The sequence below is a fragment of the Aythya ferina genome (assembly GCF_964211825.1).
Source record: "Aythya ferina genome assembly, chromosome: 11".
NCBI lineage: Eukaryota > Metazoa > Chordata > Aves > Anseriformes > Anatidae > Aythya > Aythya ferina.
In genome coordinates, this window is record NC_140307.1 from 11,098,037 (window position 1) to 11,124,352 (window position 26,316).

The 26,316-nt window shown below is 48.3% G+C and overlaps 1 protein-coding gene across 2 annotated transcripts; it reads right to left on the minus strand.

Annotated features, from left to right (window-relative positions):
* Window positions 1-458: 458 nt before the first annotated feature.
* On the minus strand, window positions 459-20,504 carry SORD (sorbitol dehydrogenase). 2 transcript variants are annotated; one of them, XM_084532442.1, is made up of 9 exons: window positions 20,371-20,504; window positions 17,155-17,188; window positions 16,275-16,439; window positions 13,951-14,110; window positions 11,527-11,645; window positions 11,007-11,072; window positions 5,353-5,483; window positions 4,404-4,525; window positions 459-1,715 (listed from the first exon to the last, which is right to left on the minus strand). In XM_084532442.1, exons 1-9 carry the CDS (start codon window positions 20,428-20,430, stop codon window positions 1,550-1,552), a joined length of 1,023 nt encoding a protein of 340 aa, XP_084388568.1. In that variant the 5' UTR covers window positions 20,431-20,504; the 3' UTR covers window positions 459-1,549. The 2 variants fall into 2 exon arrangements, with proteins under 2 accessions (XP_084388568.1, XP_084388567.1); XM_084532441.1 differs by having other exon boundaries at window positions 5,353-5,528.
* Window positions 20,505-26,316: the final 5,812 nt, after the last annotated feature.

Below are 26,316 nucleotides of genomic sequence, written 5' to 3' on the forward strand. Positions count from 1 at the left end.
GGAAACACATTAAACAGGAGCAAGTTTCCCCTCCACTGGTAATACAGAAGGGCTGGGGGTGGGAGGGGTAAGGACTTGAGCCCCATTGACTGTGTCCTAGCATCCCCAGCAACACCCCTGCAGTGGCAATGCCCCCAGTGAAACCTTGCTCAGGATGACACATTAACCCAGTTAATCTGAGCGGTACTTTGACCGCTTCTACAATGACTAAGGGAAGTCTGCCCAGGCCATACCAGCCCCATAAAACACAGCATAACCTTGCAGGCTTTTCTTCTGCCTAATCACCTTTGCCACCTCTGCCGTCAGCTCTGATGCAGAAGCACTTGGGTCATTTAAGGTTTCGCTGAGCTCTCCCACAGCCTGGCGAGACTTAGCAGCCCAGGTGCTACATCCTCCCCGGGGCCCAAAGTCACAGACCCCTTCAAACCACCCACCCCACACTTCAGAGGACACAGAGACACCAGGTAGGTAGCATTTATTGTGGAAAGTCCAGTACCGGCCCAAGAAAGGGATCTCAGATTGATCTCCTAGTATTAAAATTAGCATGACTGTAATCTAAGATTATGTTTTATCTGTAACCTGTCCCCTCGCTTAGTACCTCGTTCATGGCTCACTAATTCAGCAGGAAGGGCTGATACACCCGAGGAGTTACAATTCCTTCATAGTGGTAAAACCTTTGAGTGATGTGCTCCTACTGCATGTCCCCCCATGCTAAAAGCAAGCTGTGGCCCCCACCAGCAGCCCCTCCTTGGGAGCCACGTTAGGACCAGGATCTGGTCTCCAAGCCAAAGACAGGGCCGTGTACATGCAAACACTCCAGCCCACTCTGTAGCGGTCCTTTCTACCCCAGAGGGAGCTGCTGGAGGGGACTACACAGCAGATATGGTCCCAGCTGGCCGCCAGCCTAGCTTCTCCTTGAAAAAGCCCTGGGCTTTTGGGGCCTGCAGTTTGCTGTTTGTAAAGAGCATGGGGAGAATGACCTGAATGTACAGATGCACCCTGCCAAGACAGGCTGGCTGGGTTTTGTTCCACAGGCTGTTACAGTCCCTGAGGGAAGGTGCAGCTGCAAGGCAGGGTGCTCACACAAGGCCATCCCATGCCCAGGGATAGCCATGTGGGAAGAGCTGCAGCAAGCACCTCTGTCCTCGCTTCACCCATGCAGCTGGTGACAGCCTCCTGCAGTCTGTCTGTGCAGACAAACCCGTGGCCATGCGGGAGGCTGTGTGGCACATGCAGAGAGACCCAGGCTCATCCACACGTGTGGTCTGCTGAAGAGCCATCTGCGTGACCCATCTAATCGAAGAGCAGTGTTTTAATTCAAACTAGTTCCTATTGGTTCTCCATTTGTATCTGCCTGCTAATATTCAAATCATTCACCCCTCAGTGCCATCCACCCTCATTATCGTTTGATTTTTTAGCTCTATTACAAAGCACTGCCTGCATAAGGTGACTGGAAACATGCATCAGCCATACATCAGCCTCCTGTGGCTTCATGCTTCTCATCTCAGGCAGGCGGTGTGATGGGGAGAGGGCCGGGCACCGCGGCGTATCAGGGGTTGTGGTCAGTGGGGTCGCACTTCAGCATAACTTTTACCCCCTCGCCCCTCTTCGTGGCCTCAAACGCCTCAAGAGCCTTTTCCAGGGGGAAGCGGTGTGTGACCAAGGGCTTGACATTGATCCGCTTGGATGCCAGCAAGGCAATTGCCACGGGCCACCTGCAAGGGAAACAGCGAGCAGAAGATGAGAGCAGTCACCAGCTTGGAGCCCTAAGGAAAGAGCATAGAGGAGCCTGGCTTCATTACAGTAATTTCCTCAGCCCAGGCAACCAAGGGAGTTTTGCCTGGAAATGATCTTCTGGAGAAGGGACCTCAAGCATCATGTACGTGAGCTGGGACACGCCAACTGCTTTGGGCTGTCAAGCACCATAAAGGCAGGCAGGGCTATACGCAGACAGCTGGCTGTGTTTCACCCCAGGGTGGTTTTACCATGCTAAAGTCCACCATAGCCACTCTCACTTCCCCCTCCTTAGAGGAAAAAGGGGGAGAAAATATGATGAAAAGGGCTCAAAGGTTGAGATAAGGACAGGGAGATCACTCAGCAATTATCACCATGGGCAAACAGACACAGCATAGGGAGATTATGTCATTTATTGTCCATCACTAGCAGACTAGAGCAATAAGAAACTAAGAACAAACTGAAAACACCTTCCCTCACCCACCCTCTCCTACATCCTCCTCCTGAGTAGCACAGGGGACAGAGGAATGGGGCTGTGGTCAGTCCCTAACACTTCGTCTCTGCCGCTCCTTCACAGTTCCTCCCTGCCCCTGCTCCACATGGGGTCCCCCGTTCAAGAACTGCTCCCACATGGCTCCATACCACAGGGTCCATCCCCCAGGAGCAAACAGGTCCCCTGCGGGCAGAAGCTCCCCCCAGATCCCCTGCTCCTGCGTGGGCTCCTCTCCACAGGCTGCAGCTCCAGCCCGGGGCCTGCTCCTGCGGGGGCTCTCCATGAGCCACAGCCTCCTCCAGGCCACATCCACCTGCTCCATCGGGGGCTCCTCCACCCATGGGGGGGCTGCAGCATGGAGATCTGCTCCATGTGGGACCCATGGGCTGCAGGGGGACAGCCTGCTCCACCAGGGGCCTCTCCACAGGCCACAGGGGAACTTGGAGCACCTCCTGCCATCCTGCTGCACTCACCTTGGGTTGGTTCTCACTCTGTATTTTTTGTTTTTTTTTTTGCTTTTTCCCCTTTCTTAAATCTGCTCTCATAGAGGCACAACCAGCATCGCTCATGGCTCAGCTCTGGCCAGCAGCGGGTCCCTTTTTGAACCATCTGGAGCTGGCTCTGATCTGACATGAGGCAGCTGCTGGGCTTTTCTCACAGATGCCACCCCTACAGCCCCCTGCTACCAAGTCCTTGCCACATAAACCCAATACACATCCTCAGGAGACTGAGCAAGTGAAAATCACGGGAAAAAAATGTATATTTGAAGTACTGAATTAAAAACAAAATTGCTGCATGCTGCTCTCCTCTTGCTCTGCCTCCTTGCTAGCAGAATGATTGCTGTGGAGTTCAGACTCACCAACTCAGTGCAGGAAGAAGAAAAGAGAATCCTGTCAGCTTCCAACCTCTTCTTTGGCAGAGACTCACTCAATTTGATTGCCTTGCCATTCCATTTTGTTGGGCCAAATTAGAATGATGGGAGATGCAGCAGCTAATCCAATTCCCAAACTGCATACTTGAAGACATCTCTCATTTTAAGAAGGAGCTTGGCAGTGGCTAAGACTAAATCCTATAAAGCTTTCCTGGAAATCAACCTCTAGAGACTAGGCAATGATTCTTGCTCAGCTAGCAAGAAACTGAAGCTCTGAGCACAGCAGAAGCCAGGCTGCAAATGTGCAATGCTGTGTCTCAAGCCCTGTAACAAGACCAAAGAGGACAGCTGGGCTTCTCCTGCCTTCAGTGCTAGGCCAACTTTCAGTATGCTCAAAGACCTGCTTGTTTGCAAGCTGTGCAGTTCAGTTCTCCGTAGAGAGCGCATATGCCTTCAAACTGGCTGGTGACATATCTTCAGCTCCAGCAAAATATGAAGACTAAACATGGCTCTTGTTAATGCAAGTATGCACTGATCTCCACCAAGACTGATGATCTGGTTTCCTTCCATGACGAGCAAGGCGAGCAGAGCCAGGCACCACCAGCAAGGTTGGGTATGCATGGCTTGGCACAGGATGTGGCATTTGGGATTCTGACTCTTTGCCCAGAATTAAGATTCCCCATATCCTTTGCCTCAAAATGGACAATACAACACCTAGGAAGGCAGCATGCAGACAGCTTTTCACAAAGCAGTGTGAAAGGCCAGTACCAGGCCACGCTGCTGCTTAAACACCTCCCAGCACAAAGGGTTGAAAGCAGCTAAAAGCTGTGTTGCTCTCAGGCAGTCTTCTCAATGAGTCAGCTCACTTGTGGACAAGTCAGTCTCATTCAAAACACCTCTAGTACCTCGACTTTCCTTTCTACAGGGCACAAATGTTAAGTATGGGTGTTTTGTTTTTTTTTTCATTTTGGCCTGCTTGCTTGCAGCAGAGTAAGGGTTTTTTGTGTCTGTACCTTTCTCTGTGCCAAATGATGTGTGAAATGGGATTGTAGGCGGGCTGGTTGTTGTGGTCAAGTCTACAGTGAAGGGCTCTACCCAGAACCAAGGGATAAAATGCAAGACGTATCAGGCAGACTGTCTGCACTGCAGACAGATTTCAGAGTGAGTGAAATGAGGTTTAAACAACTGTATGGACAAACAGCCTTTTCCACGCCCTTTCTCTTTGTGGAGAGCAAGAATTTCTAAAGGACATCGAGGAGGAAAGACCCAGACACATCAGCCCACCCAGCCCTGCACAAGACTCACGTGTTGCAGTAGCGGAATATCCCCCGGATATCCACCTCCCGCACGGCAGCGTTCACGATGGGCACGGTCACCATCTCAGGCCCCAGCCCAACCAGCACCAGTGTCCCACCAGAACGAGTGGCCTGAAGAAAAGACACACAAATGCATTATATTTTGCAAAATGCAATTAGTTGCCAGAGCCTGCTCAGTTGTCTGTAAAAAAAAATAAATAAATAAAGCTGTTCTTGTATGATGGACTGCCTGGGGCACAGTGGAGAAGCTGGGGAGAGGCAGGATGCTGTCAGGAGGCTCTAAGTGTGAAACATGAGATAAACAAGGCTTAAAAAACAATCTTTCGAAAATCCCTGAAGGATTTTGGTATCTAAATCTCATTCTGAAAAATGACTGGCACTTAGAAGTACAATAAGTACCTTTGGGTTTCAGTAGCAGAGATTTAAAACATCTAAGGGGCTGATGTTTCACTGGAATTTTTGTTCTGGCAGCCTGTCCCATTTGTCTCTTGCCCTTTCATTGCCAGCCTCTGAGAAGAGTCTTATCCACATCCTCCCTTTATGCAGTTCATGACAACAAAATATCCTGTCCTTAACTGCTTTCTCCACCTGATGGAATTAATTTTCTTAATTATTCTCCTTATTGGGACATAATGAAAGACACTGTCCTATTTGTACCAGCTCCCTGGCACTGCTGCGTTGCCATGCTTTGGTCTGGGGTGTTACTGTGGTCTCTTTGGTAAGCAGCAAATCAGACAATTATCTGCATGCTGTCTGCAAAGACCAAATTTTTTGAATCACCTCTCCTGGTTTGTCGTCTAACAAGCATCTTCTCTCCCCTGCACTAAACACACTGAAGTAAGCACAGGGGTAGTGAAACAACCATCACCCACCACTGCAGCCCAGAAAGAGAAAGCAAAAGCCAGCACTGCTCTCGCCTGGGAACAAGGGGTACTCACGTAAATGCCAGCCTGGATGCAGGCTTGCACTCCTGTGCACTCCACTGTTATCTCAGGCATGCAGCCAAGCAGACTTTCCACTTTGGAGGCCACCTCCTGAGGGGACTCGTTCTTTACCTGAATGATGAAATCTGCCCCCACCTCCTTGGCTTTTTGCAGGCGAGAGGCAGATAAATCTGAAAGACAAAACGTCACGAACTGGAGCATGATACAAACCAGAGGGGGAGCAAGGACCTCAGCTTGCAATCTGCTTCCTGCCCATCCGACATCTCAGCAGGGCGACCTCGTTCAGTGACCAGCTGTCACGTACCTCAAGGTAGTTCTCAAGAACTTACGTAGCCCACCCAGACCAAAGGGCTTCTCAGTCTGGATGGAAGTTGATGGCCACCATCAAGGAGCCCTGCTGGAAGCATATTTCTCTGCGGTCTGAACATGGGTTCACAGGGCAGCACACAACTAGGAAAGGAAACAGTCTGTCTACATTTCCTACCTGAAATTCACTCAGGCTTCAATGAGGAGGTAAAGAGGAGACCTGTTCATTTTTTTGGGAAAGCGGAGAAGTGTGAGCAATGAGGACACTTGAAAGACCTAGGAGATAACAGAGTCCTTCCAGTTACAGGGGAGGGTGTTCTTCCTTAGTGCAGGAAAAGGCATAAGGCAGTACAGGAACAACGCTCACCCTGTTTGAATAGTGCTGCTCTGTTGCTCACTGCCTCTTGGCAATCACTCTTTCATGAGGCAGTTTTACTAATTCACATGGGACCTCAGTCCACTAGTGAAAAGGGATGGTATGAAAAACACAGTGCACAAGCTCAGCAAGTTAATCTGAAACATCCCAACACTCACTTCTTTTGCATTTTCCTTCCCTGGCTCTCAAGGTGCTTGGCTATTGCTGATGCCATCAAGCACATCTCTCTCAAGGGCACCTGCAGACTACAACATGGTCGCTTGCTTTGACTTTGCTCCCCAATGCCCACAGATATGCTGCGTGTGTCCTTTCTTTCACATGACGCTACCCAAAACACCAGGCAGCACTGGTGACAGGGACATCTCTGGAGATGAGGAGGTGGACAGCAGAAAAGAAGCAGCATTTCTCAAGCAGAGATGATCTCTTTGCCAAAGCAGTTGTCTAGAGGGGCGTGTGTTTGCACTAGAAAAGAAGCCTGGATCAAAGGTGGAAACTGGGCTATAGCAGCCAAGATTTCCTACACCCAAGGTTGAGGGGTTGGCAATGTCTCCTGCCAGAGGTCCTAGGCTTGAAGACAGAGAAAATCATGCCTTTCCCAGAGGAATATTTCTCTCCAGGACTCACAGCACACCCACCACAAAGACTAAAACACCCTTCTCACCAGGACACAGCACGTCGTCCAGCTTCAGAGAAGTCAGAGATGGGGCTGGAGTGGGGAAAACTATTAAGGGAGAAGGGAAGGAGAACTGGAGACAGAGCTACAGCCGTGGCGAGCCTGCTGCTCTGACACGAGCCGCTCTGACTCAGACCCAGCACTGGAAGGAAGCAAGGCCAGAGGACCTGCCCTGCTCCTCGTGTGGGGAACGTGACGTTCCTGCCAGGGCAGGCGATGGACGTGTCCCTGCCGGCAGCGAGAGGGCTCGGGAGGCCGGCTGCAGGCACACCCACCGAGATGAGCACCCAGGAAAGCCACGGAGGGAGTTTCAAGAAGGGAGAACAAAGGGTAATAAAAAGCAGACGATGTAGGAAAACCCAAGGATGGAAACTAAGTGCAGCATCACCCTGGAAGCCCTGCAGTGAGCTTCCTCTCCTGTGGCAGCAGGAGGCATTAGTCACCTCTGCCCTTCCCAAGCTCCGAGCGTTGGGCCCCGGGCCACGTGCGTGGTCACGCTTGACATGGAGCTGCACCCAGAGACCTCCCGAACAGCAAGAGCTGCTATGTTTGAAGCACTTGCAGAGCTAAGGAGCAGTTCTGCCTGGCATGGCTGGTGTCTCTCAAATCTCACAGTACAGCAAGGATGCTCCCTGTGAAGCACCCCAGCCCACAGCACACGTAGCTGGATCCAACCGTTTGCTGCCCATTTGCTAATGTATTTTATGCTGTCTTTTTGGCAGAAATACACCCAGAGGCAGTGTCCTGCAGCAAAGGAAGAGACAGCCCACCCTGCCAGCCAATGCATTTCAAACTGACCACAAAAGGAGCTCCCAGGCAGCAAAGTCTCTGGAGAAAACCCAAACTTCTGCAGTTGGCATCTAGTTTTCCGACACACTCATCAAGAAGTCTTTGTATAGGAGAGGAATGCAGGACACAGCAACAATACCATCAGACTCAGTCAGGACCCTGGTAACATTTTTGTGCGCTTGGCCTAAGTGAATCACTGTTCAGCATTTCCTAAAGCTGCCAGATCTGCACATTGTCAAATGAGAAGGCTATCGTATTGTCCCAAGCTCAGACACTTGTGAGATTTTAGAAGGACAGAGTCGTTCAGGTTCTAAATGTTACTGTGGCAGAACCCCACAGAGCTCTTGGGTAACCAGTCAATTACAGAGTTAAAGGGTTGCATCTTGCCTTCAGGCAGAAATTTGTTTTCACTTCCTGGCTGCTGGAGCTAATTAACGTTTTCACTGCCAGACTAAGTAGCCCAGTCTTGTGTCTCCGCTCCCCCAGAAGTTATCAAATCACACTTAAGCCAATGAGTAAATTTAACCAGCAAATATCCTTGAAGCTCTTACATGTTCTGTGTTGATCATCCTTCATAAAGGAGCTGAATTCAGTCCAGTTATTCATCTTCCGTAACATTGACTTCCAGGATTTTCAGAGGCATTGGCACCCAGGACTTCAGATTTATACAGCACAAGGGGAATAATTTCCCTTAATTAGGAAATGCTAAGTGTACTTTAAGTGACAGAGCAAAACAAGACAGCCTGACACTGTCATACAAATACCCAAACTGTCACTTCACTTGCTGGGTATAAGGCTGCTCTTTTACATGCCTTTAAGGAGAAAAGCAGCTTTTCAGAGCAACAACAATGTCCACAGCAAGGCAGAAGGACAGGAGAAGGTTGCCCATAAATATCAAGCATACCCTTAGCAATGGAGTGGAGAAAGTTCTAGGTCTTAGGGAGTAGGAAACAAGGAGCCATGAACAAATACAGCTTCAGCACCCAACATGTCATTAAATACATCAAAAGCCCCCTAAAAAGGAAAAATGTCAGCCTGCTGGGGTTAAAGCACTTCTGGGAGAAGAGCACAAGTTATCAGAAGAACTAATACTTTGTACCAGGTAAGCTGCCATAGCTGGTAAGAAAGCCAAGTTCTGGTTCACACAAGCCTTTGGGAAAGGTATAGCCAACTGTTAAGCCTCTTGGAAAAGCCAGCCTTTCTTCAGGAGTCACAGAGAAGGGACCCGACCCCTCAGCAGCGATGCAGCTTTCTCAAATTCACTGAATCCAGCTATGCCAAAGGCACTCAATACAGTCATAGGAGGTGAGTTCTCCCCAGCTCAGAAGAAAACTCTTCTAGCTATTTCTACATTTGCATGTAATTTTTCAAAACAAACACAAACGTTTAAAGTAATGATCTTTCAGTGCGCTGCACAGACAAAGCTCTTCACAGACAGACACATCATAAAAGCTCTGTGCGGTGAATTAAAACAATTTGATAGCAAAGGACAAGAGAGCCTTTGTGAGCAGACAGTCACCTCAGAGGTATGGGTTCCTGAAGCTGACGCAAAAAGCAGTTCCTTGAGAAGCGCAGCAAATTCCCCAGAGGCAACAAGCCAAACTAAACTCTTTTCTCAGCTCGTGTAATGTACAAATATTTGACTAGAGACAGCACCTACATGGGTGTCTTTAAGCATCTCAGCCTGTCAGGTGGGGGATGTGGAGATGCCTACAGGTCCAGATCATTGCCAAGATGAAGGCTCAACGATAAAAAGGGGTTAATTCACATAGCCAAGCTTGCTCACCCTACAAACCAGGTACCAGGAACAGTACCTGGTTTCTTATGGCCGCCTGGAGCCCGGTGGCACACACTGTTCAGACCTGACCACCAAAGGCTCCAGAAGCAGTTCACAAACTGAGGCAACAGCAGCTCCCTGCACTGCAGGGAAGAATATGCCCGGACAGGAGCAGGGCTGTGGCAGCAGGGTGAGCCAGCAGCCCCACCACCCCCTGCCAGCTCACCAGGCCCTTCCCCACCCAAGGACTGGGTCACCCACCAGCCCCAGCACCAGCTCAGCTCTGCAGCAAGGCTCCTCAGATGTGATTCAAGAGGTAGAGCTGATCTTCCTGCTATAGCAACCATCATCCTCAGATGACAACACTTAACAAAATGTAAGGCCTGGACTGATTACATCCACTAAGCACACCCCAGCAGGGTGGGGCCAGCAGAGCAAAATATGCCCCAGACTTGGCAGCAAGAGGATTTGGGGAGGAGAAGGCAACAATCTGCCTTAGGTTTTGACACGAGCGACTACTGAAGGATGCTTCCGCAAAGGCAAGAGGGTGGAACCTGAATTCTGTCTCTCAACCTGAAGACTGGGAAACAATAACTGAGAGGTCAAAGTGAGCCTCGTTCAAAGCAGAAAGATTGAAGAACAGCCTTCTGAAAGGCCAGGTTGGGACTTCAGACTATGAACACGTTTCAGTTGCTGCAGAAAATGAAAAGAGCCACAAACTGCAGTCTGGAAGGTTCAGAATGGACCCCAGGAAAAGCTTCTTCATTAGGAGGTGGTGCAGTCCTGGAACTAGTACCCAGACAGGTGGGTTCCCCAACTTCAGAGGTTATCCAGACCAAGCCAAACAAAAACATGTCTGCAAACACTAGTTGGACTAGATATCTCCAGGACACGGGATTTCTGAAATGCAGGGAGCCTGAAAAGGTCATTTTGATCACTGTAGATATTCAGTGGAAAATGAGCCCCCGAGCAGGACAGCAGCAAGAACAGCAAAGGAGGACTGGAGGGGGACAATGTGGCTGGACACAGAAAGGACGGTGAAAATACTACGTAGAGGCCAGCACTTAGCATAACAAGAGGTAAGACTCTGCTCGTAGCAAAGTTCCAAGAATAGCACCAAGCAGGGTATAAAACATGCTGGATCTGCCTGCCTTATTAAGGTGATGATTAGAAGCAGATAAAATTAATATTTATAGGCATGACATAGAAGAGGAAATATAATAAGCAAGAAAACCTGACCTATGAGTCAAAGGCACAACACAAACCAAAAAACTGAAAACTGAGGTCAAGAGCTCAAAACAGAAATGAAAAGAAAACAGCCAGTGACCAGAGGCACCAGGAGCAAGAAGAGCATCTGTAACTACAAGGCCTGTCATACAGATGCATTGCCTCTTCTCAACAGGCCTCCTCAAAGGCTGACAGAAGTCTAGGGCTTGAGCCAAGGACCGCTCACTAGCCCCTGGTTTATTCTTAAAGCACTGCAGCAACTCCCCCTGCACAACCTGTCTCTGCTAGAAAGCAGAAGTAATTAGCCTGGTCTGCTGACCTAGCAGAGAAATACCAGTTGCAACCTGTATGTTTTATAGATTCCAATTAATGCAAAGATCCATGTCTTCTCCTAGGAAATGGGACGTGCTTGGGATGCCCGACGGAATAATAAGGAACTATTCAAAGTGTTTGCTGTATTATGGAAAAAAGGCACTCTAGTAAGTGTTTAAAGAACTTACCTGTAACTACCACAGTTGCTGCACCCATCATCTTGGCAACAATCACATTAACAAGGCCAATTGGTCCTGGGTACAAAGGGGAGAAAAAGAACACATACAGCTGTCAGGCAGCACCAGCCATAAGCTCTGAAGGTGCCCAGAGCTCGCCATGTTCCTGGGCTAAAGGAAGCTCTGAAAGTGTTTCCAGGTGGGCAGCTCGGGGATCACAGCATCACCTCAATCCCAGGGTAGTGAGACAAAGTATTGCTTGAGAGGGACTCTGCAGTGAAAACACCACCCACTTCTCTGCTCCCTCAAGGTGGAAGGAGCAGTATGCCCCTTGTACTCTGTGTTTGGGCTGCTCAAAATGCAGTGTTATAGCACAGCATGAGCAAGAACAGACTTGAGGACCCCTGGCATCCCCATAATCTGCCATGACCCACATTTACAGCTGAGCCTAGAAGCACAGCTTGCACCCTGACCATCGCCCCCGACACCACAGCTGGCAGAGAACCCAAGGACTGAGTATGTTTGACCATACCAGCGCCACACACGAAGACTTTGCTTCCTAGAGTGACTCCCGCTCTTTTGCAGGCATGGATTCCCACCGAAAGGGGCTCAATAAGGGCCCCTTCTTCAAAGGTGACATTATCTGGAAGCCTGCAAGAGCCAGACACAAAACAACAGTCACCAAAGAGGTTTATGAAGGTGGTGAGGAAAACACTGATACCTGAAAACCAAACACAGGTGTAAATCACAGCTGCAAAATACACTCTTACCCATGGCCTGAGAAGTGCAGGGCTGGAAGGCACTCCAGGTTATCCAGGTTATGTTTTCTTACCATCAAGTACATTTCAGCCATTTACCAGTGAGGTCTGCCTAAGCACCAAACAGAGGGACCCACAAACTTCCCCATACTATCTGTCCGGTGCTCGGCAAGTCAACTCTAAAACTCTTCTGCTGCTCCTTCCATTTGGAAAATAAACCACGCAGCTGCAAATGCATCATCCCAAATGCTGCCCTACAGCTGGGGCCCACCAGTGAGATCCCAGCCCCCTCATTTGGGCCAAGTCATCTACCTCCAGAGATCAGCAAACATCTTGCTGCCTGACAAGCCAATGGCAATGACACATAAAGCAAAGGCAGCCAGAACCAGCTCTCCTCATTGTGCCCTGGATATAATGCATTAAGTGTTTCAAACAGTGGACTGGTTCCAGCTGTGCACCCTCCCAGCAACCAGGGTAAATGTGTACAGAAGGGATCAAAACACCTTTTGGACGGAAACAGCAGTGTAATGCAGCAAGCAGAAGTGACAGAAAAAAGCAGTGGTGTGAAACCCTTCTGAGCTGACATTTTATGAGAAATAAATTGCAGACTTCCAGAAAACCACCAGTGTAGCCTCTCACATAGCAGGTGCCAGGACAGCCCAGGGAAGCTTGACGTCAGAGATCAGCCAGGCCAAAAGAAGCCAAAGTAATGTAAATGACAGTTATGGGAAGGCAGCTGTGAGACATCCATACGTCCCTTATCTCCAGGAAGCTGACTCCAAGAGTTTGGTTGCCTGAGAGTCTGGCATCACATCCTGCAGAAGGACAGCCAATACCTGCCCAAATGTGCAAAAGCCCACTGAGCTCCGCCATCAACTTCTCCTGGAAAATCTGTGCAGAACAACTTCCTGCTCTTGATGTTCTGCATCAGATGACCATGGCATTGCTGAGCTGAGCCCAGGAGTGCCAGGCTTTGTGTTTCACAGCTTAAGAAAAAACGTTTAGCTACGTAATATCCCCAATTATTCACAGTGGGGAAAGAACAAACAAACAAACAAAAAACAGATCTTTCCCTAGGAGACAGCTACAAACCAGCCAGTTACTCCCAGAAACTTGTGATATGTTGTTAGCAAATGTTATTTTACTGAAACACAAGAACCAGTGATAGTGGGCCTGGGCAGCAAGAAGTTGGGCCCATGCAGACCAGCATCTCGTTCTGCCAGCAGCTGCCTGTGACCCACTTGGAAAGGAGCTTCCTGCCTGAAGACTCTCATGAGAAGTAAAAGCATTCAAATGCCTACTTCAGAATAACTTGATCCTGAACGCTACCTCTGCAGACACCAAAGACAAATCCTGGGGATGCTCAAGGAGCTGTTCTTCCCTTCCTTCTCATGCTCCACGCAGTCTGAGAAACAAAAGCTCCAGAGAGAGACCAGTCTCACGGGACCAGTACCTTACAGTATTTTTAACTCCCTGTGTAAATGCATTTAGGTGGGTACAACATTGCAGAGGCTTATGCAAATTTCTAACATATTAATTTGCCAGAGGACTTAAGCATGCACTTGTGTTTAAGCAAACGTGTCAGTCCTGGCACAATTAAAAGCACACTCAAGTTTAATCAACTGCATATGAAAACTGATGTGTGATGCTGGCAGCTTAGTGGAGCCTCTCAGGGGCACATAAAAAGATCAGCTTAGCAAAGACACTGTTTTCTCCTCCTCTCCTGCTGTAACTAGGATGACTTTGTTTCAAATGCCAGAGTGAAGTGTCAGCAGTTGATAACGTGCTTCCTAAGAAACAACAATAAAGCCAGCTCAGCTCAAGCAATCAAAGACCTTTAGGCAGCAGTGTAAGAAGGCAAAGATATAAAAAGACAACAGAAAACAAATCGAAAGCAGGGACCAAATAAGGAAAGGAAAGCAATTATAGGGTAAAACAACAGCGACATCCCAAGAAACATGCTAGAAATGTCTGCTTATGTCTGGCACCAGAGGGGATAGCTACACCTGCCTGATAAACCCTTTGCAAAGTGGCTACCATCCAAGCCTTATACGTGTTAGTCATGGATCAGAAAGCAATAAAAATGTTGTGTTCAAGTAAAGAACGCTCACTGTGACACTCAAAAGGGCCAAGGGCAATTGCTTCAGCTATTCCCCCCGGGGAGTATCTATTGCTCCACAGAGGGCGCAGCGACTGACTTGTAGCAGTAGCTGGCACTGTGCTTGTAGTAGCGGCACAAGTTCCCATCGTCAGGAGGTGTCGCGCAGAAGAAGATGGCTGGGGACAGGTTATAGCGGCCAGTTTTGCAGAACTCATCTGTTTCTCTCGGGACGCCGGGCTCGATGGCCACTCGGTCACCTGCCAGGATGAAAGGAGACTGTTACTCGGGGAGAAGGTGGGCACGCAGGTACACGTAGCTGAGAACAACCGCAAAAGAGAGCATGAAACCCTGGCACAGAAGCCTGAGGGACATCTGGTAACTGAGAAAGATCACACTGCACGCAGCAGGCAAGTTCCTAACACTTCCTTTACAGTGGCCTCACCACCAAGATCTTCACAGTTACATGAAAAGAGTTGGTGTTTCACAGGCACAGACACTGAGCAGATGGAGGCTCAGTCACACACAAACCCCTCCCCAGCTGCCATGCACTCAATCCTAGCAGATGAAAAGGCAGCCCTCACCCCAAGCAATCACACAGCACTCACATTTTGTTCAGTATCTCTAGTCAGAACAGGAAATAATTATGCCAGAGCAGGGGAGCTCTGCTGGCCACCAAGCTGCCAGCTGGAAGGACCCGTTCCTTGGCAAGGGAACTCAAGATGCAGAAGTGGCACCCGGGAACCAGGCAGAGCTCAACAGGGTACAGAGGTATCTTGATGCTACAGTAGTGTAGTCCAGGTGGCTGGAAGCACACATCTTGCAGGACAAAGAATAATTATTTAATTGCAGAATGGACTAAGGCAAACAACCATGGGACCACATTGCAACCTGCAAGTACACAAGGGACACAAGACAGCCCTTTTTATTTGGCAGAGGAAGACAGCCAATGCCAAATCTCTCAGTATACCTCTCTGCCAGGCTCCTAATCAGGCACAGTGACAAACAAGAGGACGGATCAAAGAAAAGATTCATTCTAGCCCACTACACCGTCGGAGATATGGCACACAGGGAACATCCAGTAGGAAGAGGAGCAGGATATGCTGAATCTTCTCCCAGCATTGTTATATTCACTTCTAGGGAATCGCAAACATGTGGTTTCTCTGTATTTAGTAACCATCAACACCACCTCTGTCAACTTCCACCACGTAATCTTTCAGCATCTTTTATGATCCTTTGCCAAGGAGCCAGGTAGGTCTGCTACATCTTAGGTGCATACCACACCCAGATTCTATTGTCCTTTGCTCTTAAGCTGGAAGAGCCAGAGAAAATGCGATCTTTATTATCTTTAAGATAGTATTTAAGATAATATTTATTATATTTAGATAACAAAGGTTGTTTAACATTACAACCCTCTCCCCGTCCTCCATTAGCTTTCAGACCTCTGTCATGTAACCTGGAGCTGTCCATTTAGCTCCTAGCTTGAGTTCCTAGCTTAGTCAGTTGTCATAGATCTGCTGGTCCACCTTGCTGTCCTCTGAATCTTTTTCACTTCTTTTACACTGCTATGGAAAGGAGGAGAAGAGACCTGCACGCAGAGCTCCAGATGTGGGGATGCACACAGAGGTGTGACGATGTGCTCTGAGCCTTTCCTAACACTGATCTGCATTTTTCTCCCTTACTGAGCCAACATTCCCACACACTGAGTCAGAGCCAACAGCCTCACTCGTCAGCAGTGATGGTCAGCCCATCATTTTAGGTGCGAAGCTGGTTTGGTTTCTTCTGCCATGGGCACCTTTATGTTTATCTGCATTGAATTTCATCTGCACCCCATTGCCCAGGCATCCTTAAAGTCCCTCTGCAATGCCTACCAACTCTCCCTTGTCCCCTTCACTCTGCCTAACTTGCAGTCATCAGCAAACTGCAAAATTCCATTTTCTAGGACATTCATGAGCACAGTAAACTGTAGAGGTCACAACACAGGGCCTGGTCCAGTTGCTCCAGCGACCTCTCTCCACTGCAGGAGGTCCATTCCTCCTTCACAAACACACACAGTGAAAAAACATTAACAGCAGGTTGTTGGCAAGAGTACGTGGTTTCTGAAGCTTTCTCCAGCTAGTTCAAAAGGCACCTTTTATCGTTGTGCGCTCTGACCTGCATTAAAATAAGATCAGAGCAGCTCAAGATATAATAAGATATCAAGATACTCCTAAAAAATACCATAAGCCATAAGTCACTGCAGCAACATTGGGTGATGCATAGCACTGTAGCACTCTTGGAAGGAGGAGAAGGTCAGATCGTGCAATTCACAGCTCATAACACCAGATAACTTAATACCATGGAAAGGCACAGCCTGATATCACTGCGTTCACAGGAACTGATTAGCAGGAAAACAAATAAAAAGAGAAATTTCATCCATATCACCTGGTTTCAGATGAGTTACTCCCGATCCCACTTTGATGACAGTCCCGGAAGCTTCATGCCCCAACACCATAGGATCCTTTACAACAAAATCTCCAATTCGACCATGCTGCCAGTAGTGCACATCAGATCCGCAGATCCCAACAGAATGCATCCGCAGGAGGACCTCTGCCAGAACAGGATGAAAAGTACCTTGTAGAAAAACTTACCTTCTTGAGCACTGGGAGAGAGTCATGTTTGCTGTCCCTGCACCCCAGAACCATGGCCAAACCAGCGGTGAAACATCCACATTTACCAGCACTGAATAAACGTACCAGAACCACACAAACACACTTCAGGACAGATGGCATATTCATGAGACGCCTGCTGAAGTATAAAACTACAGAAGGATTTGCACCACAGGAAAGCTTAAAATATGGGAAGACCCCTGTCAATGAAAGCTAATACAATCTAGGAGGGACACGACTATTATTGGAGCAAAAAGAAAAGAGTAAGCCCATTTAATTTCTCCCTAAGCTACAATTTCATCCCTGGAGAGAGTGAGTGAATCAAATTCCCATCAGCCCATACACCTGGCCTACTAATATTTAGTCCTACAATTAGATCACTTGACCAGTCTCAAGAGCTGTGTAATGTCAAATACATGAACTGAAGAAACAGGATGCAAAAAAAAGCTGGATAATGGGATATATCTGTGGCTGCTCCAGCAATTCTTTACAAGGGGAAACACAGCATTATCTATTTCAGCTGCAGATTTTTTTTCTTGGATTATTTTATACTTTCTCAGAAATATTTTATGTTTATAGTATCATAGAGAGACAAAAGAGAGTGAGAAAACAGATTGGCAAAGGCAGCAAGCAGAAGCAATCAGCTCTAGACCTACCATTGGGACCCGGTTCTGGGATCGGACGGTTTTCCTGTGGACAAACAGAAAAAGAAAGGGATTCAGGTGCTTGTGCACAGCAACAGGAAAACCTTGTGGAAAGTCAGTCCAGGGTACATCAGTCAAGTCCACATGCCGATCGGGTTTTTGGTTCTGCCTGCTTGGTAAGACACTGCTGTGGAACAAAGCAGGGTATCAGTGTGTAGTCCACACTTCCTCGCTAAGCTCACCTCACTTTTCTTGCACAGAGGTGTAACGTGAGCATGCAGGAACGAGCACACAGTCAGTTTGTAAACCTACTCTCTAACTTACTTTGCAGTAACTCCCCCTTCCCTGCACAGACAAGAGTCACGTACTAAACTTTCCTGCCCTGGCACAGCCTCAAGTTTCAGCTGAAGCCCTCACCCCACACACTGAGAAAAGAAAATAAAAAAATCAATCTTACATAACCAGGAAGATTCCGAGCTATGTGTGTCTGTGAAGTGGTAATATTTCAATGTCTGTAATATTATAAATAACAGAAAATATTTTTTACCATAGAATAACAATTAGTTGTATAAAACAATTGTAAATACACTGTAAACTGCATTTAAAGTCATGTCTTCTTCTTGTAATTGGCATGACAGATCTGCATGGGATAAATGATAAATGTCGGCTTTTAGAAATAGCTGCAGAGGGCTGGCTGTTGGCCATGAGTTATCTACTGCAACACAGAAAGGACCCATGAATTTCCCAGCTTTAAACAGGCTCAGCCATACATTTCTTCCTAACCTCAAGAAAGAAAACGGGAATACATTCCATTTGTTTTCAAACCCACAAGAAATCCACCTGAAACCCACCCCTAAGGTCACATCTCTAAGAAAGTCCCCACCAAAGTTTTCTGTGCTGACCACGAACTCGTTAGAACCCACTTGCTGCTCACATTTTCACGCATCCTAGCGCCCTTTGCCCACAGCCCAAAACTGAGCACAAGACCTTTGAGCAGACCTCTTATTGACAGGGCTCCTGTTTAAAGCCTGCATTAATAGGGAGAATTTGGTGGACATCACAACAGCAAGCCCATGGCTGGTTATCGTCCCTTGCAGTGTTACCTCTGGCTGTATCTTTCTGCAAGAGCATCTTAGCAAGGAAATTGATCTCTGGATTCATGAGATGAACAATCACTTTATAGCTGCTAACTACACCAATTAGAAGCAACAACATGGGATTTTCTGCTGCTTTACTGCAGAGAAAGTGGGGTACTCCCCCCTGCTTTTGAGGAGTGCTGTTTTGCATTTAAGCTAATTAAATTGCATTCTCAACCCCAGCGGTATTTCTCAACCCATTCTTTCTACTTCACTAATCTAGGTATCAGAAAAGAAAAAAAAAAAAATCTAGAAAATTAAAATCCCAGCAACAAATTTAAATTTAATGAGTGCAAAAACAGACTGAACAATCCTGAAGCTCATCTATTACCAAGACCACAACCCTGCTGACTGATTACACAGGGACTGCATCACAACTGAGAACCAGGGGACACATCAATGGGGCAAGGAAGGGAAAGCTGGACAAAACCTGATGCATACATGCAGCTCACACAGTGCAGCTCTATTAAAACAGTGCTGCCTGTGGTCAGCATGGCCCAAATTCTGTTGACTAGGACATAAATGGAAGCACAGCCCAACCTACTGAAATTTTCAATGCTTAGAACTGCCCTTATTTTTGTGGGGGATGTTTGTGTTGTCCCACCAAGGGCACAGCACAGAACATTAGTTTTAAAAGAAGTTGATCTAGATGTAGCCCCTTACGTAGAAAATGTCTGATGTGTGTGCAGTCTGGTAACACATCAAAGGCACAGACCGCCTCAGATATCTCAAAGAGATCAAACAGAACAGTCCATGGCTAGAGATTTAAAAAAAAAAAAAAAAACCACAACTTTTAGCTGAAAATGTATACGTGGCATTTCACAGCTCCTCCCTCCAAAAAATAAAAAATAATAAAAAAAAAAAAGTGTTTCTTTCTTCAGTAATATCTGTACTGAAAACAAGATGTTTTGGTGGACAGTATATCTTCCCATCTGATTTGTAAAATACTGAGTGACCCAGCTGGAAACATTTTCTGGACACACATTCTGTTTGCTGCCCATTGTTCATGGAGAAGTTCAGAGACAGCAACAGGTGTGAGGATGTAAGGGAGATGTAGCAAGTGTTCTCTGTGAAAGGAGGCACATTTCGTGAAGATATGGTAAATGCATATGAAACAATACAACCTGAAGTGGCAGCAGATGAGAGGCAATTGCAGAAGATCGAGAGGAAAATTACCGAAACAGCCGCCAATACACTTTCAGGTAACACAGAGCAGCTGCTGAGTGACTCACGGTGACTCCAATGGCAAACAGGTCCCCGAGATTGAAGAAGGGCGTGGGGTGGGCATTACAGGAAAGATGATCTCACCTAACCTGAGCTATCAATAATGCAGATCAGAGTTTACTGTCTGAACTCCTCATGTGATCAGTGGGGCGAAGCAGTGCGGGCCGTTCACACTGTGGAAGAGAAACACGGAGCAGCCTGAGAGGATCACAGCTCAGAAGGGGCTGCCGGCAGTGCCAGGGGTGCACTGATGACCACCTCTGATGTCCCTAGCAGTGAGAAAACCCCAAATAAAATTCACATCTGGGTGTAAGCCCCTTCGGACACCACAACACAGACAGGGGTGAGGCGGCACCCGCCGTGGCACTGCCTTTTGCTCGCCGTGGAAGCCAGGGCGAGCTGCTGCAGGCTCTTCCAGCGAAGCCTGCGGCTGTGTCACCGCTGGCAGCGAACCCACGCCAACACCGCCTGCCCTCGGGCACGTGCTGCTCGCCTTGCGCAGCCACGGTAAAATAGAGGTAAAACAGGGCGAGCTGCTTGGGTATCCAAAAAAAAAAAAAAAAACCACAAAAACCTGTCGCTGGTTGCCCTCGCAAACCGAGCCGCCGAGGCACGCCGCCGCCCCCGGCTCGCCCCCTCCGGGCCGCCTTTGCTCGGGGGGTGCCCTCCGGGAGCACGGCTCCAGCTCCGGCCCCGGCTCCGGCCCCGGCCGCCACCTCCCGCAGCCCCGGGGGCCCCGGCGAGGCCGCGCCGCCTCCCCCCGAACCCCGCGGGCCCGGCCGCGGCGCTGCGGAGCCGTCCCCGCTGCCGGGTCCCGCCGAGCCGAGTCGAGCCCCGGGCCCGTTCCCATCCCCGCCCCGGCCCGTACCAGGCGCAGGTCCCCGGCTCGGTGCACCACCACGGCCAGGTTCTGCCCCGGCGCCGCCATGGCTCGGCTCGGCTCGGCTGGGCGCGGAGCCCGGGTCCAAGGGCCGGCGGCGGGGCCTCCGCCGGTGGGGGCCGCCCTCTGCCCCCGGCCGCCCTCCGCGCAGGGCCCGGCGCCGCCCCCAGGCCCCGCGGGCTCGGTGCCTGCAGCCCCGGGCCTGCCTCGGGCCTCGTCCCCCCCCCCCCCCTTCTCCTCGGGGCACCCCTCGAAATTGGGCTTTAAGGCAGCAAAATGCGGGCCCGAGGCCTGGTCCGCGCTGCGGGGAGTGCTCTCCGAGCACGGTTTGAACGAGGAGAGCTCGGTGGCAGGGATTGCTTTTTGGGGAAAAAGCTTGGGCTTTCAGGAAGTTTCAGCGATAAGGTGCTTTGCATCCGAGATCTTTTGCAAGCAGCGTTGGCAGAGGTATCAAGGAATTCGCTCACCCCGGTGTCCCCAAGCAGCTTGAAGTGAAAGCTGTTTGAGCTGGCACTTCCTTGGAAAAATAATAATAATAGTAGTAAATGCTCAGGATGTGTCATGCAGCACTTCGCAGAACCATTTAAAAATAGCTCGAACTTCTAATGTTACTATGTTTTCCTGCTGTATTTGCTTGCTTACATGAATGGGAGTATCTCTGAGCTTACTTTCCTTTTTGTAACTGCGTGTGACCTTGAAGGCAGACTGGGGCTGATAACGTTTCTTGTCTTCATATCGGGGTCAGCTGTATCAGTCATTCATGGCAACGTTTATCAGAGTAACAGTCAGCGCATAATCAGTGGCCATGAGCTGTCCCTGTGGTTATAATGAGGGCAGGAGCGTGTGTATGAGGGAAGCCGTGATGAAACGTGTTACTCAGTGTTTACACACCAGCACAGCTCCTGATGAGTCCTCAGTGGAACAAGCCAGAGTATTTACATTTCTGCAAATTGCAGAAAGATGGTGAGAGGCCATCTCCTCCTGAACACGCTCGTTTTTCTGAGGCACCAGCTCATGGCTCCCCTTTGTGGGACGTAGTGCTGTTAGCCTCCAAACTACGCTTTGCAGAGGAAACTGCTGATTTTCAAATAAATGCCTGAATAAGCAGAGTTGCCCAGAATAAAGCATGACCAGGGATGCCTATGAAGCTGGCGATTTCCATGCAGCCTAATCCTTCCTTTTGTCACAGGAAATTTCTCACAGGCTCAGTGTTTGTCCCAGATAATTTCTCTGATTGAAACCGCTCCCATTTCTCAGAGCCCCCTTGCAATAGCAGCTCTGGCTTTTTGCATTTTGCAGCACACACCAAGATTTCCTCTGTATGTAACAAACGGGCCCAGAGCAACAGGCCGAGCTGATGGCAGGTGCATTCAGCAAGCTAAAAAAAGTGTCTTGCAGTCCCCACGTGCTTTGTCTTACTGCAGAAGTGACTTTTCTGCTGTTTTAAATGTGCTTTTGCACACCAGGGGATGCTTTGAAGAGCCCAGTAGATTTAAAGTTCTTCAGTGCCGTCTTCTCCTCTTCCAGGAGGAGCTGGTGGTGCTGGCTCTTCTCAAGGTGCAGTGATACCCTCAGCCAACACACGACAAGTCTTTGCTCCCTGCCCTGCAGCAAGATGTGGAGGAAGGTGGATCCTTGCCAGTGTTTGGGCAGACAAGCACCTTTTTGTAGAGGCAGGAGAACTGGTCCCTTCAGCTCTTCTGCTCCCCTCTGCCATGACTGTCAGCACCAGGTCTTTGATTTCCTGCCCGCCTCTTTTACACTTTCCTTCTGGATCAGGTGCACTTCATGTTTTCTGTATTTTCTCTGCCAGTATTTGCTGCCTGGCAGGGAGGTCCAGCATGCAGACTGAGTGCTTTTGCTTCAAGATCATAAGGACTTTGCCAGCTTCAATAAAGTCCTCAGGCATCCTGTTTTAGAAGAAGTTTTGAAGCTCTTGCCATAGCCTATTTCCATTTGTTTTTCTTCTTAGCTACCTGGCGAGGTCTTTTGACTGCCAACCAAAGAAAGCTGTAAACAAAACATACCTAGGACTTAGTTGCACATTTGTTTCTTTTTCACGGAAGCATATGGGTGTCCAACTTTTTCTAACCACAGAGGTCATACACATTTCCCTCAAGCGCACAGTAGTGGTGCTACAAAGGTCATATTTCAATCATAAATTGACTTTGCAAAACAATCCTTACTGACAGAAACAGCTTCATTTTGTATTAGCTTAACATAAATGTGTTTACCTAAATAGTCAGAATCATTGTTTCCCTGCTTTGTGAGGAGATAAGTGCTTTGTTGACATGACTGTAACTCTGTTCGCTTATGTCAGTCAACATCAGCATTTTCCTTGTTTGCTAGTTATGAAACACTCCTGGACCATTTCAGATGTGGAGAGTGGTGGCATGGGCTCAGGGGACTCATCCGCAGGTCTTGGAGGAAGATGTACAGTGACTGAGCGAGAGGAAGCAAAGAGCAGGATGAGGACAGTTCCTCGGACCCCAGGCTCCCTGCAGTAAGTAGGAGGTAGCTACTGCAGCTGTCCCAAATGATGGGACGGCCTTGGGTCTCATGTTGGCTTGGGGGCCTTGTGTGGCCATTTGTTCAGATCTACCAGCACCTTTGTCAACAGTTAGAAAAAAAATCAGTCAAAAAACACAATAGGACACTCCCTCCTGAAGAACGGCAATTCCGTGACTGCTTCTCAGCCATAAAGTCATCATCAAGCCCTCACAGTTTTCTCTCGAAAGGATTTCTTCCAAAAATGTGATCCTGTGTTGCCAAACATGCAAACAGGGCTGGAGCTCAAAATATCTACCAGCATTCCTTACTTTAAAATATTTATGCACCACAACCACACACTCCAAAGCAATTCCTTTCCTCTATTTGGGTTTTGAGGGCTCCACAGAGTTTGCTTCTGCTCCTTGCCCTCCTAGCACTTCACAAGATGCGGCATCAGGAAGACAGATAGAGGAATACAGGGAGATACAACACTTCTAACTGCCCAGATAGCTGGGTAATGACAAAAGAGGATCCATCCTGGGAGACTTCGTGGCTGCTGGTTATCAATTTTTGCAAGATCATTCTGCTCTGAGTCAAGACCTTCACCTATTGTTGTGTGTACGTGCCATCACTCACTCTGCCTTTTCCATGGATGCTGTGATTCAACCAATTAGAAATCTCCTAAGCATACAGTTAGTTATTTGCATAGCTTGTATATAGCTTCTATTTATGATTTCACGGGAATCAATCATCAGCTGCTCACTTCCTTCTCCACACTTACGGAACATCACATTTCAGATCCTCCCATCCATTAATATTTAACTTTTTTTTTTCCCTTTTTTTTTTTTTTTTCCCTGTACTGTAATGGTCAGACGATCATTTGTAATCTCATTATGAGACAACTATATGGAGAGCCTGTGGCAGCCTTTTGGGAGCATGAAGGGCATGCACTTTCTCCTGTTCTGGCAGAGGTGGGTGTAGCTTTTGTCTCAAAAGCAGGAGCAAACCGCCCAGTTGTCACCCAAGACAATTTGGTGGCATTTAGTGATCCAAGATCAGGGCTTCAACCCAGAGAGGCGCTGCTTTACTCCATGACCAACTCCTACTTCACTTGCCTAGAAACACCCCTTTTCAGCCAGATTTCCTAAGCCATTGGATGGTGGCAAATCTCTCTATATTTACATAAGTACCTAGTGGTTGAAGCACTCGGGTACATGTAGGGGAGGGTTTGAACCCAAGGCTGATGGGAGCAGAAAGCCCCGAGGTCTGGTCCTGCTCCCGGAAGCTTACAGGGCAAAATTTTCTCCCAGGTGTCTGCAGACATAAAATAGCTTTACAAGCAGCAAGATTTGTTTGCTAGTGCATTTCAAAGACTGACATTGTCACCCCAAAGTCAGGTCAAGCCCAGCGTATCACGCCCATGCAATAGCAACATTCTGTTATCAGTTTTCCTGTGACTCCCTGCTCCAGTCCTTTTTTTTTTTTTTTTTTCTTTAAGTACAATCTTACTGACTTTACATCTAGTTTTCACAAAAGACGCTGCCAAATCTCCTCTAGCAACTTGCCTCCCCACCTCTCATGCATGAGAGCTAAGCATGGGAGGTGGTCCAAGCCAGCTGCCCAGACGTGGCAACTGGACTGCAAGAGTCTTGATCCAGGAGAGAAGCCTGTAGTACTTGGTAATGTTTAATCCACGATCATCCACATGCTACAGCTATGCAATGCCCTACTGAAATTCCTGCCTGAATTCAATTCCTGCCTGAATTCAATTTCAATATTAACCCTGCAAAGGTGAGCAGGAGACACCAGCAGTCAAGTTTTTAATGCCCTATGAGCAGTGACCTCTCTAATACACAACACATCAAAACAACAAAATAAAATCTAGTTATCTGATCCTTTCTGGCCCCACGGGAGCTTTACACAGCAAGATGAGATAAGTGGGGCAAACAAATGCAGTTATCAAAGTTTGTCATCATACAATCACAGAGAGATGTAATCTAGAAGGAGCCAGCAGGGGTCTCCAGGCAAAGGCAAGGTTAAATTAAAATCTACATCAGGTTGATCGGGGCCTTCTCCAGTTTGGCTGGAGATGTCCTCATGGGTGGCGATCTCCTTCCAAATCTTTGGGCTTGTCCCACAGCTGCACCACACATGGTGAAATTTTTTCCTTATGTCCAACCAGAATGTCCCTACTGCAGTTTGAGCAGTTGTCCTTGCTCTGGGCACCTCTGAGAAAAGTCTGTTTCTGTCTTCTCTATAGGTAACTGAAGGCAGCAGTTGCATTCCCCAGAAACTTTATTTTTCCAGGTGAGACATGCCCAGCTGCTACAGCATCTCCTCATATACCATGTTCTCCAGCCTCAGCCATATTAGTGACCCTCTGCTGGACTTTGTGGTGACCAAGTTCTCCAACACCCCTCCGGAAGGATTTACTCAAAGTCCCGATTCCATGAACACAGGCAAAGTCAAGCAGTCAGTGACATTACTTCTCCTCTATTGTGGCATCCCTTTCTTTGTGTACTGCCCTGAAGCTACCTGCCTGTATAAGCCTGATTATTGTGCTCGTCTCTTTGCCTTTCTTCAGTTTCTTCCGCTTCTCTTCACACACCATTAATACCAGAATGCTTTAAGACCCAGCCATGTGGTACTTGCATTCACCCACAGAGAAACAGCTTGGCACATATGACTACAAAGCACAGCTCAGCAATGCAGTCAGCAGCCTAAATTTGGGGCTGTTTGTATGTCACCATCTTTTTTCCATATGAAAGAGCCATGTCCTTTGATAATGGAAGGACAGAGAAGCTGCTTGGATGCTTATCAGAGCTTTTTCCAGGCTAGTGGCACAGCCTGGAAATCACCATTAAGTCCTCTTGGGAAGCTGGGCACTGATAGACAGATCCTTGCAAGAGAGATGTCTCCAGTTTGGGAGGAGCTGTTTCGTACCTGTGGAACTGGATGAAAGAGCAGAAAGTTCCCTGCAGGTGGAGGAGAGACATGGGATAACAGACCACAAAACAAGCAGGGCTTGGTGAGAGCTGTGGACTGGTGACCAGAGAAGGAATAGCTACAAGGAGGCTTGGAGGCAGACAGGGAATGCTGGACTATGTGCTGGAGACAGGGAGGGTGGTGAGGAACAGCAACGGAGCTTGGATAACACATGAGGAAGTTGCCACATTCTCCACACAGGAACCAGGCTACACAGAAAGTTGAGGTGCTTCTCAGCAGGGATCGATACCCCAAAGCAGGCTGTGGTTGGGTATCAGATTTTGCACTTTGTCTCTTCCTCATGCCAGGCCATTCCCCACAGCATGTTTCCTGGAAGAGCCTGGCCATTTTTAGCACCAGCAGCAGCAGGCTGGAGGCAGCTGTTTGCTTTGCTTTGTAATCACATCTGATCCATGTCTGCACCATCCACAGTGAAGTACAACACCAGCAGTGCAAAGG

Coding starts and splice junctions, on each gene's coding strand:
- SORD (XM_084532441.1), bottom strand. CDS start 20,430: ATGGCGGCGCCGGGGCAGAACCTGGCCGTGGTGGTGCACCGAGCCGGG. Junction 11,646..13,950: donor AGTGCCAGCTACTGCTACAA/GTCAGTCGCTGC, acceptor TGGCTCTTGCAG/GCTTCCAGATAATGTCACCT. Junction 4,526..5,352: donor GCATCCAGGCTGGCATTTAC/GTGAGTACCCCT, acceptor TCTTTTCTTCAG/GCCACTCGTTCTGGTGGGAC.